This window comes from Physeter macrocephalus, chromosome 8 (assembly GCF_002837175.3).
Source record: "Physeter macrocephalus isolate SW-GA chromosome 8, ASM283717v5, whole genome shotgun sequence".
NCBI classification, from domain to species: Eukaryota; Metazoa; Chordata; class Mammalia; order Artiodactyla; family Physeteridae; genus Physeter; species Physeter macrocephalus.
Genome location: NC_041221.1, coordinates 2,942,613 through 2,961,690, shown reverse-complemented (window position 1 = coordinate 2,961,690; position 19,078 = coordinate 2,942,613). Strand labels below are relative to the sequence as shown.

Genomic DNA, 19,078 nt, shown 5'->3' with positions numbered 1-19,078 from the left:
GCACAGGCTCAGCGGCCATGGCCCACGGGCCCAGCCGCTCCGCGGCATGTGGGATCTTCCCGGACCGGGGCACGAACCCATGTCCCCTGCATTGGTAGGCAGACTCTCAACCACTGCGCCACCAGGGAAGCCCCCAGTCTGATTGCTTTTTGATCATTCCTTTTTTCTTTGAGAGGTCTGTCTAAAGAAATGGACAAAGATTTGAAACACGGTTCTTACTGTGTGGAAGAGATGTAGAGGACCAGGGCAACAGAAGTAAAAGTGGAGGTTTCTCTTGACTCATTTGACAGTGTCATGCTGTTAATCACAGGAGTTGGGATACTAAAAGTTATAGTTTTGTTCCTCTGCTCTTTCTTGACTCAGAGAATTGCTTATCTCTGACAACAGTAGAGGTCTGGCTTTATGGTGAGTGGAATAAAGCTGGCTCTTCAGAGCTTTCTGTAGCAGGATTTATTACTAATGTTCTTGTTGAAAATATTCCTCTCCCTAGTCTCTCATTTTGTTTAGTATTCTGTTTCAGAAAAATGTGCAGACTTATGATAAGGAGCTGATTCAGAGAAAAATTGGAGTAATGGAAAAGTTGGCTTGTAAATCTTGTGAAACAGAATTCAGGAGATAAAAGTACCTAATAAAAAGTTGACAAAACGGTAGTTGGTTTTTGTATGTGTATGTTTTGTTTGTTTTGTGTTTTTTGTTTTGTTTTGTTTTGGGCTGCATTGGGTCTTTGTTGCTGTGCACGGGCTTCTCTTGTTGTGGAGCACGGGCTGTAGGCGCGTGGGCTTCAGTAGTTGTGGTACACGGGCTTAGGTGCTCTGTGGCTTGTGGGATCTTCCTTCACCAGGGCTCAAACCAGTGTCCCCTGCATTAGCAGGCAGAATCTTAACCACTGCACCACCAGGGAAGTCCCTGTGTGTGTATGTTTTTGTGGGAGGGTTTTTTGGTTTACCAGGTACAAATTGTAGATTGCTGTCCTCTGACATGGAGCCCAAGTGAATATAATTCACTTAATCATTACAGGAAACTTTTTTTTTGAGGCATAGTCGGTTAACAATATTGTGTTATTTTCAGGTGTGCAGCATAGATTCGGGGTTTTTTGCAGATTATATTCCATTATATGTTATATTATTACAAAATATTGCATATCTCTGTGCTATACAGTAAATCCTTGTTGCTTATCTATTTTATATATAGTAATTTGTATCTGTTAATCCCATACGCCCCCTTCCCCCTTTTTGGTAACCATAAGCTTGTTTTCTGTGTCTGGGAGTCTGTTTCTGTTTTGTACATAGATTCATTGTATTATTTTTTAGATTCCATATATAAGTGATATATAGTACTTGTCTTTCTCTGACTTATTTCACTAAACATTCTCTAGGTTCACCCACGTTGCTGCAAATGGTAATCTTTCAATTTTTATGGCTGAGTAATATTCAGTTGTGTGTATATACCACATTTTCTTTATCCGTGCACCTGTTGATGGGCACTTAAGTTGCTTCCGCATCTTGGCTATTGTAAATAGTGCTGGTATCGAACGCTGGGGTGCATGTATCTTTTCGAATTAGAATTTTTGTTTTTTTCTGGATATATACCCAGGAATAGAATTGCTGAATCATGTGGTAGTTCTAATTTAGTTTTTTAGGGAACTTCCATACTGTTTTCCATAGTGGCTGTACCAATTTACATTCCCACAAACAGTGTAGGAGAGTTCCCTTTTCCCCATACCCTCTCCAGCATTTATTATTTGTAGACTTTGATGATGGCGGTTCTGACCCATGTGAGGTGATACCTCATTGTCATTTTGATTTGCATTTCTCTAGTAATTAGTGACGTTGAGCATCTTTTCATGTGCCTGTTAGCCAACTGTGTGTCTTTGGAAAAATGTCTATTTAAGTCTTCTGCCCATTTTTGGTTTGAGTTTGGATTTTTTGATATTGAGTTGTATGACAGGTAACTTTTCTATAGATGTCTGCCTGCATTTAAAACTCATTTCAGATGCACCTTGATAACATGATAGGAAAAAAGTTGTTACATAAATGATGAACTTTTAGTGTTATTGATAACATTTGTTGAGATAATATGTGGAATCTTTTTTTTTTTTTTTAGCATACTTCAGAGCAACAGCATGCAAATTTAATAATAAGCCTAAAACAAGCTATGCTATGTTATCAGGTAGTATATAGGGTAAGCAGCTTAGCTATTAGCAGTTGAAGTTTTGGTAGAGTTGGTAATAGTTAAATTTGTATTAGGCCTTACCAAGATGTTTTGAGAGCTTAGTCTTCAAGAGACATGTCTACATTTCTGTGTTAATAGTAAGTGTAATTAAAATGTACTGTCATGATTTTTTTTTGAGAACTAGAAGATTGCTCAAACAATTTATTATGCTCCAATCACCTTGATCCTTTTCAATATTTGCATGGTTTGTCGATTACTTTTTATTGTGTTATAGTGAGAGCTCTTTATTGGTGCTTGTGAATTCATGGATAAATACATAGAAACTTTGATAATACTGATGGAGCGTTGTACAGGTTAGTAGTGAATTCAACAAGAAATCCAGTGAAACTCTGGAGTTAAGAATTAGAAGCCAAGCCACTCTGGAGAACAGTATGGAGTTTCCTTAAAAAACTAAAAATAGAACTACTGTACGACCCAGCAATCCCACTACTGGGCATATACCCTGAGAAAACCATCATTCAAAAAGGGTCATGTACCACAGTGTTCGTTGCAGGTCTGTTTACAATAGCCAGGACATGGAAGCAACCTAGTGTCCATCGACAGATGAATGGATAAAGAAGATGTGGCACATATATACAATGGAATATTTCTCAGCCATAAAAAGAAATGAAATTGAGTTATTTGTAGTGGTGGATAGACCTAGAGTCTGTCATACAGAGTGAAGTAAGTCAGAAAGAGAAAAATAAATACCGTATGCTAACACATATATATGGAATCTAAAAAAAAAAAAGGTTATGAAGAACCTAGGGGCAGGACAGGAATAAAGATGCAGACGTAGAGAATGGACTTGAGGACACGGGGAGGGGGAAGGGCAAGCTGGGATGAAGTGAGAGAGTGGCAAGGACATATCTACACTACCAAATGTAAAATAGATAGCTAATGGGAAGCAGCCACATAGCACAGGGAGATCAGCTCAGTGCTTTGTGACCACCTAGAGGGGTGGGAGCGAGACGCAAGAAGGTGGAGATATGGGGATATATGTATAGCTGATTCACTTTGTTATGAAGCAGAAACTAACACAGCATTGTAAGCAATTATACTCCAATAAAGATGTTTAAAAAAAGAATTAGAAGCCAAGGTTTAGATTGGGGGGCGGTTGAGAGATAGCAGGGCTCAGTGAAAAGTGGAGGGCCATCCAAGTACCCCTTGAAAGTTGTAATTGGTGTTTGGATAATTTGTGATTTTTGGTGTAAATCCATGTGGGTCACTTGGAAGAGAACGTAGAGCAGTAGTGTACCTAGCATATTTGACATCCAGAGCAGAACTTTCTTCTTTTTCTTTCTTCTTCTTTTTTTTCCTTTTAACACATTTCTCTTGTACAACAAAACTATTCTCAGAAATAATCATGAAATTGGCCAGGGAAGAAATTTGAACTTCATGCCGGTTACAAATAAATATTGCAACAGAGAGAAGTAATTGATTAATATTTTTAAATTTCATTAATACTTTTTTGATAAAAGTAGAAAATTTTGTCTACATCCTGCTGTCACAGTAATGAATAATAATATTCCAGTTTCTTTTTAAGCCTTAACTTCTGCATATTTGTCAATGATTGTCAGTTGATTTTCACAATATTTGAGTTCAGTAGACAGTTATAGTCAGATTTAGCAATTTTATCTTCACCTGTAAGTGACTGAAAAAACACTTCTCATTAATTCTAATTACTAAAGGTTGTATGTGAAGCAGCACATATATAGTAGTTGGGACATCTTAAACATAAGGTTTCCTTTAGCAGAAATTTAGAAAAAGCACACTTCACAGTAAATTCTAGAAATCACAATACTGTCCATGTCTCTTTTTGGCATCGATTCTAGTGACTTCCAAATGTCCTCTCAGTCAAAAAAATTTCACTAAAATATTTTCACCGAGTTTCAGTGTAGGTCTCTGTTATGATTGGTGAACATCTTTGAAATTATGTGTAATGGCATTCTCCATAATTTTTGTTCATGGATCATCAAGCTTTGTGTTTCTTTGTTCAAGACTAATTCTGGCTGTTTTTAAGTATTTACACCAGAAAAAAAGATATATCAGGAAAGAAGAATTGCAAACAGCTATCATACTTTAAACGTACCATTTAAGCATACGAATATATATACATAGGAACTACAGAATTAGAGACGTAAACTGACCCTGAGGAGAGTGCAGGCTGTCCCGAACCTCTTTGTAGTCATTCTCCAAATGAACAGGTGTAGCGAATCTGCATGTTCTATGCACTGATCATATAACTGGAAGGTTTCCTAATGAAATTCCACTTAGAATAGATTGCTTATTAAAGGATACATAATAAAAATGTACAGATTTGATGCTTATGTATTAAAAACTTATCAGTTACCACAGCAATAGTTTAAAACAAGAATCTCAGTCAACAAAATGTTTTAGGGGAAGGAATATTTTATCCCTGATATTATTTAGAATTGCTAGTATTTGGTGATAAATAAAACAATTCTCAAACAGTTTTATTATTTTATTTAGCGTCTTTATAGACAATTCACCCACTTTCTGCCTTCCCCCGGGTAGACTTTTCCCACTGCCCCTCTCTGGTGTGTTATTGCTCTGGAGAGCAGTAGTTGACTAACCCTATAGTCTGTGAATCTTCCTCCGCAGTATCCCCTAAATATCTTTATGCACTTTACCATGAGTATTCCACTTTATTCCTCCTTTTGTCAGAGCTTAGTTTTAGCTGATGTAGAATTATAATACCCTGCTTAAAGGAAACCTATAATAAGGAAATTTATGGTAATATTGCTTTTAAGCTTTTAGGAAACATAAAATACTCTTCTAAACTTTAGTGGTCATATATTATCTAGTTTACTGTAATTAAGAGTTGCTGGATGATAAATCACTTTAGAAAGGACAGCCACATTTGGGATTCAGAGATACGTTCAAATCTTTATAAAGGCCTTAACCATTTCTGAGTAAATATAAGAGCATATTTTATGAAGTTAGGGGTTTTTTAAATATATGAAATAATCCAGAATGGGCAGATCCATAGAGATAGAAAGTAGCTTATTGGTGGTGGTATGGGGGAGGAATGGGGAGTGACTGCTAATGGGTATGGAATTTCTTTAGGGTGTAATGAAATATTCTGAAATTAAATAGTGTTGATGGTTGTATAACTCTGAATATAGCAAAAAACTACTGAGCTGTACACTTTAAAGGGGTGAGTTCTATGGTATATTAATTATATCTCAAAGCTGTTTAAAGAAAAACACAAAAAAGTCAGGTTTTAACACCATTTTCATTGTTTTGTTGCTTGATCTGATTTTCTCTCAGGTTGAAAATAATATCTCTTAGCTCCTGAGTGGCTCTGGAAGTTATTTTGTTGATCCTGAATCCTAAGTTTGTTCAAAGGATATCTTTAGTTTTTACATGCTATTTTAAGAAGTAATCCAGTGGAGCCAGTTCAAGGGAAGGACAGGAAATGAATCCTGCATTTGCTCATTAAATACCAACCAGATGCCAGCATACCGGTTAGGTGTTTTATATATGCCTTTACCTTCCTTCCATTTTAGAGGTAAGGAAACTGGAGGGGTGGTGTGATTTGACAGAGTACTGTAAGAGGCTGCCTGAGCCCAGTCTACAGCCCCACATGGCTACTCTGAAGTTTTTTGAGCAGCTGATCTTTGTCTACTGTATTGTTTATGAAGGGAGAGGGCTCCCTAAACAACTTTTGTATATTTGAAGCAAGGTAGCAAGGCACTGTAATATATATTTGTGGAAGGAGTCACCAGAGCTTAAGAATGATGAAGTTTGGGAGTCTTTAAGTCATCCACAGTAATGCGATAGATGCAATCCATGTTTAAAACTTAAGATAGGCTTTTAGGTGTTTATGTTTCATTTACTAATTTATATTCACAATTAAAATTTTAAATTAATTAGGGATTTTATAAATGTTAACATTTTCAGTTTTAATCCCATGCTTTTGTATAGATCTAGTCATTACAACTTTGTGGGGAGAAAAATAGGTATAGATAAAATATATAATATATGAGATAATTTTTTTTTCCTAATCAGATGATTTTATATCCTGGAACAAATTTTTATTTCTTCGATTGAAGTCTGGAAGGAACTATTTAATTCATAAAAATGTTTTATGGCCAACTTTGGGTGGACACAAAGTTTACTTAGTGAGGCACAGTAAAAGTGATTTTGAAACCTGGCGTCTATGCTCCAAAGTAGAGTAATGGCATGGATAAAATATTTGGCATTTCCTAAAATCACATCCTGACCTATTTCTCGAACAAGTGAAAAGGAAGTTTGAGGATTGATTGCAGTTCAGTGAATCAAAATGGAGGTAAGGAATAAAAAATGACCTGTTGTAGTAAGTGGAGCTGAAGGAGTTAAAAGCCCTGATTCGGGGGAGGCAGCCTTGGTTCTAAAGTAAAAAGTTTGAGTGAAGGGTAGACCCTTGGAAATTGTAAGGGAGTTAGTCTTAGATGAAGAATAAATTAGGGCATACTTTGAAGCAAGGTAGCAAGTGAGTTGTCAGACATTAACTACTTAGAAAATTAGTTCTGCCAGCAGCAAATGGTAACAGAATTAGGGGTTGGTGATATAATTAAAAAGTGATGAAGTTTAAACTCCTGTTTGCTATATTACTATATTCTATTTTCGTAAAGCACATAGAAACTTAAGTAGTTAACTTGAAAGTGTTTTCATATTTAATATTAACAGTATATATTCGAACTTATATGTGTGTATTTTGTAAAGCATTTCTCTAAATTCTGGAACCAGGAGAAAAGTTTGTGTTTGTGGGAAAGTGTAGTAAGGTAAAGAAATGTAGACCTAAGTATGAAAGATTTTAAAACTCTTTAAACTTGAGAATATTATTTGCAGGTTTGTTGTTTGTAAAAATACCTGGTTTGGAAGCTTTAGAAGTCTGAAAAGTGAATTTTATAGAGAAATAAATAGAACTATTTTGTAGTGTTTAAGTCAAAGTAAAGACCCTGCTCTGTAGGAGCAGGAGAACAGTACAGTTTCTTTTTCTCACCTCTGTTTTAAAGAGCCATGTAAATTTGCTCTGTTGTTAGGTATATTTTGTATTAATGCCAGACCTGTCTTGTCTCCAGACATTCCTCTAAGCAAGTGGAAAATTGGTTAATTATTTGCGTTTCAAAGGATTTGACTCTCTGGAAAGTAAATAGAGTCTACATGGGAGTAAATCATATATCAGTAATTAAAAGGGATGCTTTCTTTAATGCACAGATGTCAAAAATATATTTAAGAAATTTTTCAGATTTGGGTTTTATATGCACAGAGGCTTCAGTTATAAAGATTTAAAATGGCAAATTTTATTTTTATTTTTAAAATTTTGTTTTAGCAGTTTTGAAAAGTTGTATTAAAGGTTTACAAGGCATTGATTTAAACATAACTGTTAACTTCAAAGACACGATTTACTCCACGGACACTTTGTACCTGATAATGATGATTCTGTATATTTATTTACAGTCAGGTTGGAGAAATGCAGTTTTGTGTCTCAGACACAAAGTTTTTCATTGTTAATCCATGAAGTTTAATTTTTTCATTTTAAAATTAATGCACATTATGGGACTTCCCTGGTGGTCCAGTGGTAAAGGATCCGCCTTCCAATGCAGGGGGATGCGGGTTTGATCCCCGGGGAACTAATATCCCACATGCTGTGGGGCAACTGCCACAGCTACTGAGCTCGTGCATCACAACGAAGATCCCGAGTGCTGCAACTAAGACCCGAAGCAGCCAAAAAAAATAAAGAAAATAAATAAATTAAATAAATATTTTTAAAAAAAGAAAGAGAAATCACAACAAAATTTAAAAAATTTTTAAAATAAAGTTTATAAAAACAAAAAAATAAAATTAATGCAAATTAGGTAAATTTAAGCTGGAAAATAAGAAAGTATTCTACCAAATACCATTAACATTTTAGAGTATTTCAGTCTTTTTTTCCCTTCCACTTGTGTTTGGAAACTTTATCTATGGTTACCAGATCTTTTTAATAGCATGAATTATTTTCTAATTTTAAAAGTCATCTTGGGAAATTTGGGAACATCTGATTATTTTAGATAAATTTCTAAAAGTGGAATTGTTGGTTTAAAAGATACGGACTTTTTTAGTTCTTTGCTTCATGCTAATCTACATTCATGCCAGTTAGATAATTGAAGAACTGTATCTCATTGTCTTAATTTATACCTTTTTGACTATTGATAAGACTGAACTGTTTTTTTCTATATTTATTAATTAGTTTGGGGTTCTCTTTGTTAATTGAGTTACTCTCCTCTGTACAGTTTTCAGTTTTATTTTCTCTCTTACTGTTTGTACGTGCTATTGATTAACTCATATGCAATATTCTACTTTCAGGTAGAGTGGCATAATACTTGTCTAGCATGTGCTTGGCTTGCAGCTCCCCTTTCCCTGCGTGCCCCATCTCTCTCTCTCTCTCTCTCTCTCTCTCTCTCTCTCACACACACACACACACACACACACACACACACACACACACACACACACACACACACACACACACACACCTGTTCCCCCATCACATTAAATGCCCAGTATTAAGAAAGTATTAGCTTTGGTAAAGGCATAAAATGAAATGCCAGGTAAGAAGGGACTGTAAACTATCCCTTACCTAATTGTTCTAGCAGTAAGTATTTTACGGAGCTATCTTCAGGCTATAATTAGATGGACAAAAAAGCATCTTTGCGGAGATGATGATTTTAAAAGATTTTTCCACTAAGTTTTGTTTTGTTAAATTTAATGTGTACTTTTATAAAATATATTTTACAAGCAAACATTTAAGTTATGTTGGCTTTAACTCTTGATTTGGTTGAAGCCAGTGTATCAGTTTTGATGAGTCAAATCAACGAAAGAGGAGGGAAGACTGTAGACTTGAACACTTTGATATCTTCATCTGTCAGAAGGGAGATTTGAGTACCAGCCTGTTACTGTGAGTGTATGTATTTCTTTTTGGAAGCATTCAAATTTTTTCCTTAAATTGAACTTTGTAATTAATTATTAATAACAGGAGCTTAAGCCAGAATTTGTTATCTTGGAGGTCATAATAGCAAAGGAAGGAATACTAGATATAATCAGTATAATTCATTATAAAATAAAGTTAAGGAAAGCAAATACTTAAAAGTTTAAGCAGGGGGAAGGTAGGGGTAAGTATCCCATTGAAAGAGATTCTGTCTAGAGATATCTAGTCACTAGGAGCCAGAACAGATTCTCACAGGCCAAATTAAACATTTTTCTTTTGTAAAGTTTGTGTAGTGATGACTCTAAACCAAATATTTCAGAAAGATATTTGTCATGATTTCATCATGAATAAATTTTTAAAATACATAGATAGGATGAGAGTATTGTTAAGTGAATTTTAGCTGACTGGCAGGGCCCAAGGAATATCAGATAAGGTCATCCTACAAGTAGGTCCTGTTTTTAATTTTTAAAAAACCATGGTGTTGGAGGAAGCCATATAAAGTAGGTTCGTGAAATTTACAAACTGATTGGAATAGCTGCTACGTTGAAAACAAAATCATTTCCAGACTACCTAAGTAGATTGAAAGGACTGTGTCAGAAACCAACATAAAGTCAACATGAAGATCTAGTTTTGATAAAGATTCCAGTGAAAACAGTCTGAGGGTTACAGTTGATTATAAATGTGAGTTAATAATGAATTAAGCACTATTTTTAAAAAATAGTAAATGATCTCCCCTACCCCAGGATGTCCATGTTCTGAATCCTAGAACCTGTGAATATGTTTCCTTGCCTGGCAAAAGAGACTTTGCAGATGTGATTAAGGGTTTGAGTTGAGTTAATTATCCTGAATTATCTGGATGAACCCAGTGTAACCCCAAGGGTCCTTCCTTGAGAGAGGCAGGAAAGTCAGAGAAAGTGCTCTGACAGTGGAAGCAGAGGTTAGGGAAGAGAGAAGATGCTATGCTGCCAGCTTTGAAGATGGAAGAAGCAGCTATTGAGCCAAAGGAATTTGGCTAGCAAGAAGTAGATTTTGACCTAGAGCACCCAGAACGAAGGCAGCCCTGCCAACACCTTGGTTTCAGACTAGTGAGATTCTTTTTTTTAAAACAAGGTACACTTTGATTGATTGATTGATTGCGGAACGCGGGCCTCTCACTGTGTGGCCTCTCCCGTTGCGGAGCACAGTCTCCGGACGCGCAGGCTCAGCGGCCATGGCTCACGGGCCCAGCTGCTCCGCGGCATGTGGGATCTTCCCGGACGGGGGCACGAACCCGCAGGAACCCCATGCAGGCATCGGCAGGCGGACTCTCAACCACTGCGCCACCAGGGAAGCCCTATTTTTAAATTTATTTATTTTTGGCTGTGTTGGGTCTTTGTTGCTCCGCGCAGGCTTTCTCTAGTTGCGGCGAGCGGGGGCTACTCTTCCTTGCGGTTCACGGGCTTCTCATTGCGGTGGCTTCTGTTGTTGCGGAGCATGGGCTCTAGGCGTGCAGGCTTCAGTAGTTTTGGCACACAGGGTTAGTTGCTCCGCGGCATGTGGGATCTTTCCGGACCAAGGCTCGAACCCATGTCCCCTGCATTGGCAGGCAGACGCTTAAACACCGTGCCACCAGGGAAGTCTGGAGATTCTGACTTCCAAAAGTGTTGTTTTAAGCTAATGTATTACTGCAGGAATAGGAAACTAATACAAAAGACAATCCATTAGATTCTACAGGAATATATCCGGGCCCTGTTTATTTTGTTTTATTATACTTAAAAGGAATTAGGATAGTCGGATCTAGAAATCATATCATTTGGCTAATAGTTGAAGAAGATAAGAGAAAGGGAAACATGCTTAGTTATATTTATTTTATCACATGAGAAAGATCACTGTTGTACTGTGCTCCAGAGGCAAAACCAGAACAGGAGAGGGAGGGAAGGTTATCAGAAGGGAGATTTGGGGTCAGTACAAAGAAGACTGCTGTAACCATTGGGGCAGGTTAGTTATGAGTTATTAAGCCTGTGGACTAATATGGGACCTGCCAGGTGTATCGTGAAAGCAGTTCTGAATTTGGTATGAGTACTGGATTACGTACTAAGGTGCTCTACAGCTTTAAAACTCTTTGATACTACTGTATTTTCAGTATAGAGAAAATTTATCTAAATTCAGTCAGCACTTGAATAGTAGATGTAATACAAAAAAGGTATTATGGTAAGCCATAACAAAAAATTAAACTTGAGGTGTGTGTCAAGATTCCCAGGGCATTATATACCTCTATTTACTGAGCCATTTATTTGTCGGGTACTATTATATACATTATCTCATTTAATCCTAACAGTCTTATGAGGTGAAGTGAGTACTATTAATCCTTTTTTTCAGATTTCAGAAATCCTTGAAATTTAGAAAAGGTTAACTAAACTTGTCAGTTTATACTGTTAATAAATAGCAGAGTATCATGTTACTTTGACTAACCCCTAAACACTGAATTCTACAGGTGTCATGGGCCAAATATGCTCCTTCCTTATCTTCTTTTGAAACTGTTCTTTATTGATATAAGGGATCATTGTGAATGATTCTTCATAATTTTTAGAATACTTTGTAAATCAGGCACCCAGCAGAGCAGTGTTCATATGTAGTATTTTCTAATAGTTATTTAGCTGGTGACAGCAAAAAGACAAACTCATATCTGTTGCTGACAAGTATTTTTTTCTTACTAAAGCTTTCTAAGGAGGTTTTGTACCTTTTGGGTCCTACTGCTGCTATTATTTTATATAAGAGAATTGCATGGCTTTCTCTGGCTGCTTTGACACATTTGTTTTCTTTGACAGATTACATTAATTCTGAATGCAGATCTGTAATAACAGGGAGAACACTGCACCTAGTGATGTTTATTGAGCACTTGCCCTGTTGCAGATGATATACTAGTCGTTCCATACACAAAAACTAATTTATAGCATTTGACCTTGTCAAATACCTTTAATTTCTGTTATTTTCCTGGTGTTCCTTTGTGCAGCCCCCTTCTCTGTACCACATTAAAATATTTGGTGTACCCTAGTTAATTATATCATCTTTGTTCTCGTCTTACTCATCCTCATGGCTTTGATTCTGTGACCTTTCAATTTCTAGCAGAACCTCTTCTTTGTTCCAGATGCATTTTCCAGTCTGCTGAAATCTCTACCTGAATATTCAGTAGGCATCCCAAATTAAATTCAGTATGTCTCATCATTATCCCTGAATCAATACAATATACATATAGACAGGCACAGATGCCTACTTGACATTTTGTCCGTATTCCCCATCATAGTTAATGGTCTCTGCATGTATTTAGTCAATAAGCAGCATTGTACAAGGAGATGACTATGCTATTAAGGATTGTAAGCTTTAAAATCAACAAATTCTAGTCCAGACCCGTTCGTTCCCTGGGCATCATCCGAAAACAGATGTAATCCCTTTGGGTATCATCTCAAAATAGGTGTAATAATCTATGTTAATTGTTAATATGATTAAATAATATAATGTACCACCAAAGGTAATTCTTCCTTATACATAAGCACTCAGTGTCGGTTCCCTCCTCTTTTCCTGAGTTGTGCCATCTTTAGTGGAATAAACACCCTTTCTCTGTCTGTCTCTTAGATGGTAGCACTTGAATGCTCTCTTGCTGTTCTATTGCCTGTAGTCTGTATTTTAATTTTTTTAATAAATTATGATTTAAGTATAGACTGGAGCATTTCATCAGAAGATAACACTGGTCTGTCTTCTGTGCTCAGTTGTCTGTTTTGTTTTGTTTTAATATGGGGAGTTCCCTACTGCGGAAATAATCAAGAAGTGCTGTTTGGGACGTTAAATGAATATTAGCTCTGACTTAGGCTTCATTGAAATATGAGTCTCTAAGCTTTTAATGGCCAGAGAAGTAGTTCTCACTGTTGCTTATTCTTTTTTTTTTTTTTTTTTTTTGGCTGCGTTGGGTCTTTGTTGCTGCACGTGGGCTTTCTCTAGTTGCGGCGAGTTGGGGGCTACTCTTTGCTGTGGTGCTCAGGCTTCTCACTGCGGTGATTTCTCTTGTTGTGGAGCACGGGCTCTAGGCGCGTGGGCTTCAGTAGTGTGGCTCAGAGGCTTCAGAGCACGGGCTCTAGGCGCGTGGGCTTCAGTAGTTGTGGCACGTGGGCTCAGTAGTGTGGCTCACAGGCTCAGTAGTTGGCGGTGCACGGGCTTATTAGCTGCTCCACGGCATGTGGGATCTTCCCAGACCGGGGATTGAACCCATGTCCCCTGCACTGGCAGGTGGATTCTTAACCACTGTGCAACCAGGGAAGTCGCACTGTTGCTTATTCTTAAGATCCATGTGTAAACTTTTTTGTCTCCCCTTTCTCTGCTTTAAGGTCCAGAGAAGGATATAGAACCACGGTAATAAACAACTGTCTTAATAACTTTTATAACTTAGAAATGGGCAGAACATGCCCTTTTATAAAATGTGTGCTGTATATTTCATGCAGTGTTGATATTTTTCAGTTTGTGTTGAAGTTGAAATATTTTAAATCATTTCGTATTTTCTCATTGGTTTTTATAGTTTCAAAGATTACTGTCTCCTTTCTAATTGTTTTTCAGTTAGTGAGCCTTTATTCTCAAAGAGAATTTTAATTATGTTGGTAAATAAAATGATAAAGAATGACCTTATTAATCCCTTTTTAAAAAATGAATTTCTGTGTTAATATCTTTGTGTTTTTCCCATTTTCTGTATCTTAGTATTATTTATGGAAAAATTCTACCTTTCTCTGCTTAGGCAGAGTATGTATCTGGTTCTTATATTGATTATATCTTTCATTGCATACTTTTTCTAAAAATTACTGTTACCGTTGTCTGTAGTCCATTGTGTCTGTAGTTTTGAAAAGCTGTGAAGATTCTGTTGCCAGGGAATTTAAGGTATGTTGTCAGGTAGGGCTATTTATTCTGGGAAAGGAGACTTTTGTTCTTTAGGGTAGCCTCTTAGTAGTGGTCTAGTAAAGATGGTTCATGTCTTAGGGGTTCCATATTTGAAATACCAACATTAATTAGAAAGAAATGGAAACATGGTTCATATAAGGTTGATAATGCTCAGGAAGCCCTGAAACTTATTTCAAGATGTATTTTTAGAAGAGTATGTGTGTGTCTATGATTAAAACAAAACAAAAACAAGGATTTAAGAAACTAGATATAAGCTTAATGTCTTTTATCTTTGTAACCCTCTATGGGCTGTCATTATATCTTGGTTGGATTTAAACTTCAGGGGGAAGGAGTATGCGTGTGTGGTTAAGTCTCCTGTGAGCACCTGATTGTTGGATTTACCGTAGTGAGATTTGTTAAATATGGTGTCATTTTTATTCCTGACTAAATCAAGAAATTGCGAATTCAAGCTTTATAATGGCATGTTAAATTTCTTACCTGATGTAATACATGTGTTTCCCCAAATGAACGTTAGAATTATTTGAAGTTCTCCAAAATCTCAGTGAGGTTTGGAATGAAATATTAAATATTGAGTCACAGTATTGCCGTTTTCAGTACAGGAACATGGTGTGTTTGTTTCCATTCAAATCATTTTTGAGTTCTCCAGAAAAGTTTTGTAATATTTTCTGTTACAGATTTTGTAAATATTTTACCTTTTTCCCCCTTTTTTGCTACTTTTAATACGATTTTTTCCCATTGTATTTTCGAAGTGCTGATGCCAGTATGTAGGAAAGCTCTTGTTTTTCTTTACTAGATGAATTATTAAACTTAGTTCCAAAAATTTATTATTCTTTTAGTTAATATATTACAAATATATTTGTAGAACTGAAGGATTAACCTCTAATTTTACTTGTAATTAAAACATTTTTTTCCTCTTTTTCTGTTTTTTTAAGCTCTTTTCACTTATGGATATGAAACCTCCCATCTCTCGAGCCAAGATGATTCTCATCACGAAAGCTGCTATTAAAGCTATTAAGGTAAGAGTAAAAGAAATATATTGAATTTGGAAAATGTTTTTGAAATTTTGAAAATGTTATTGTTAAATGTGAGAGAGAATTCATCTTGTGAATTAGTTCAGGCCTGAATCGAAGAACACCAACCAGGTTTTGCTGAAAGTACATAATAATACAGTATGGTGCATCTACATTGTAACATATTATTTCAAAACGTGTTTTGTTGTTAGTATTTCCCCTTTATATTTTTTAGCTTTACTGAGGTATAATTGACAAATTCAGTAATATAATGTAATAGAACACGATTTGATACACGTGTACATTGTGAAATGCTTACCTCAATTAAGCCAATTGACATGTCCATCACCTGACATAATTGCCTTTTTTGTGTGTGGTGCTAAAAAAAAGTTGAACTCATTGAAGTAGAGAGTAGAATGGCAGAGGGTTTTGTGTTTTTTTGTTTTGTTTTGTTTTCATTTAATTCTTATCATAAATCAGTGGAGGAGTATTAGTTTCATTTTTATTTAAAAACCTTGGACTTAATGAAATTAAATGTCTTACCTAATCACACCTTAAATAAGTGAGTCTCTTTAAAAACTGCATTATTTAGTTCCAGTTCCATTGTTCTTATCCCTCTCGTAAAGTTCCTTGATAAACTACTTTATGAAGATTTACTGATTAAAAATCTTAAGAAAAGGACCTTGTGTTTGGGGGAATTTTTGTAGTTTTCTGTTTTAGTTTGTAGTTTCTTTATGATTTGTTAAGATTTTTTCAGTTGTTGACTATGGGTTGACTATGGATTATTTCCCATTTTTTTTCAGTATTATCTTGGGAATTAATTCAAATTGTGCAAATTTCAAGATTTTAAAGTATTTTCTAATTGCAGGAAATGTAGAAGTATGTAAACTGGATAATGATTTTCTTTTCATTCTTTTCAGCTTTATAAGCATGTAGTTCAAATAGTAGAAAAGTTCATCAAAAAGGTAACTATCCATTTATTTACTACCTCATTTTAGTTGTGATCAGTATTTGTAATTTACTTTGTAAATTGTAATTTGGATAATTGTTTCTAAAGCCACTCTACAGAAAAGTTGTCACTAGAAGTTCTTTTTAATCACTAGAGTTTTTTTTGTTTTTTTCCTAACAAAACAAAAATTTATAGCAGTACTGTTGATTGAGCACTTACTATGAGGTGTAGGATTCAACAACAGTTTCTTCTCTACTGAACAGAACTCTTCCTTGAGCCTGATGTGCCTCCTCTCCCCTTTGCCCTGTCTACTCTGTTGACATTTAACTCATCTTGGAGTACTTTGAATGAAATCACTTCATAAAGTTTTTCCAGCTTTCCCCTGCTCCCATCATAATTAAACAGTTTTTCACTTCTACAATTATATGGTGTGATTAGCACACATCTTTCTCAGTAAAGGACTGAGAACGGAGGCTTACTTAGACATCCTTGTCTTCTCTCCCAGCCTGGAGCTGTGCCATGTAGTACACACTAATAAATGTGTGTGGGAGTGTCTCTGGTCCATGGCCATTTAATACTGGCTGAGAGATAAGAGTTAGAGCTCCAAGAGACCAAAAAGTATAGTCAATAGAGGTTTTTATAGTAGCAAATCAAAGTACCAGTAAATAAAACGGAAAAAAAATTAAAATTACCTATATGCCACCACCCCAGTTATGATGAATATTTACTCATGTTTTAGTATGTACATGTACATTTATAAAAGGAAAATGGAGACATAGGCTGATGGATAACCTGTGTTTCCCACGGAATTTATTATAAACATCTACAAAGTATTCTAACATATGATTGTTTTTCACGATTTACTAAGCCAGTTCCCTATTACTGGACATTTCACTTCAGTGGCTAGCCTTGTGGAAAAAATTCAGAGGCATCTTAATTGTTTTCCTTAGGATAAATTTCTAGAAATAGACTTGATGGATCAAATAAGGCTTTACTTTTATTGCTAAATCATCTTTCATAAAGGTTGTACCACCAGAAATGTGTGCAGGTGTCTGTCTATTCATTTTACCTTGTCAATTTGAAAGGCCAAAAATGACCTCTCCTTTTAGTTTTTGTTTCTCTGGTACTGTACTTTAATAGAATTGACATTGGTATGTTGTTAAAATGATCTCCTTGATAATTTTAAAAGGTAAAAATTATTTTTTTGAGCAGGAGGAATTACAGCAGAGATTTATCCATAATAAGTGGATTTGTATGGAGGTGGCTTAGGGATTGGTAAAGTAGTGTTGATTCTGGGAAGTTGTGCGTGGGGAGACAGAGGGATCAGAGAAAAGTAAAGTGTCGGGGATCTGAAGTATCAAGAGAGTGGCAGTTCTGCACAGACCTGTGGGAAATTTGACAAGCTAGCCAGTGAGAACTAAACATCCAAGTAGTTTCTAAATAGAAGTAATTCTTGGATATATAGTTTCATAAAAGTGAGATTAATGGGTGTCAAATTGTGATTTGCTTTTCCTGTATTGAATTTACATCTTTAATCTTTGTAGTGTAAACCAGAATACAAGGTTCCGGGATTATATGTAATCGACTCAATTGTGAGACAGTCTCGTCATCAGTTTGGAACTGATAAAGATGTTTTTGGGCCAAGATTCTCTAAAAACATAACTGCCACATTCCAATATTTGTATCTTTGTCCATCTGAAGATAAGGTATAATTTATAATTTTTAAATTAAGCTTGTATTCTTGTTTTTGTTTTTGTATCTACTTAAATCTATTTAAATGTATATTAGATAGTTAAAGCCTACTGTATTACTAGAAAGATAATCATGAACTTGAAACAAAACACAGTTTTTTCTGTAATAGTCATATCTGTTTTCTTGGGAAGTCCTTCAGGAATGTTGTACTGTTGAAATACAAAAGGAGCACAATCTTGCTTTAAGAAGACATTGTTGGAAAGATTTCTTGTGGTTGAATGGTAAAGAAATTCTGCAAGTAGAGGAGAGCAATGCTTATCTCAGATTGTTGCTTATTCCAAAAGGAAGGGACCAATAATTGATGGCTTTCCCCAGCATATAGAGCTGCTAGAGCGTAAATGGTATTCATTAGCAATCAGACTACAGTATTTAATTCCTCGCATTTATAGCTGGTTTTACTATGTACTATAAAAAGATAGAAGAACATTATAGACAGAAAACTAGACTCCAATAGGTGGGAGAAATGCACCGGTAAACTCAGAATAACGAAGACTGGAGACTACAATAAACGGCATATAAATTTGAGTGTTATGGATTCTGTGTTTATATTCTTGAAGGAGTGCTCTCGTGGGGAAAATATACAAGAGAAAAGAAGATCATTCCTTGAGTAGGAAATAAGAGTTACAACCACGAATAACACGTTTTCTCTGGATCTCCTTCATATTTACTAGTCCACAAAGCAATTTACCTAACAATTACAGGCCAATAATTGTCTTAAAAATATTTTAACTGTTATAGTCATCCTGGAAAATTCTTCACTTCTCTGAGATAACTGGTTGTTTTTTTGTTTCTTTGTAATCATAAGTAAAATATAATGGAAACTTCAGATACATTTTTAAGTATTATAATGGCATTTCTTTTGATTCTCTAGGTTATATTTCTTTTCTCTTTCTTTCCCCCCTTCTGTTTCTTACTCTAGATTGCACTACTGAAGAAAGGTCAGTTAGTGTAGTTTAACCAGGTTGTAATTCTGATGATAGATTTTTTTTCTGTTTATGAAACAGATATAGCATGGAAATATTAGCCTGGGGTGTGTTTTTTTCCTCCTCTTTTTGTAAGAGTATAATAAATTATTTATGCAAATATTTATTGTATATTCATGTTTTCTCACACATAACAGAGTAAAATAGTTCGTGTGCTGAACCTTTGGCAAAAAAATGGAGTATTCAAAATTGAAATTATTCAACCGCTTTTGGACATGGCAGCAGGAACCAGTAATGCCGCCCCAGTAACAGAAAATGTTACTAATAATGAAGGTAT

The 19,078-nt window shown here is 35.6% G+C and overlaps 1 protein-coding gene across 4 annotated transcripts in view; it reads left to right on the top strand.

The window, feature by feature from the left end:
* The window catches only part of SCAF4 (SR-related CTD associated factor 4), a 56,653-nt gene that overhangs the window by 5,940 nt on the left and 31,635 nt on the right, over nt 1–19,078 (top strand). For all 4 annotated transcript variants that reach the window (XM_024120095.2, XM_024120094.2, XM_024120096.2 and 1 more), the window contains exons 2-5: nt 15,040–15,123; nt 16,038–16,082; nt 17,611–17,772; nt 18,939–19,074. In XM_024120095.2, the coding sequence (XP_023975863.1) occupies nt 15,040–15,123; nt 16,038–16,082; nt 17,611–17,772; nt 18,939–19,074 (427 nt within the window). The remainder of the gene's footprint in view (nt 1–15,039; nt 15,124–16,037; nt 16,083–17,610; nt 17,773–18,938; nt 19,075–19,078) is intronic.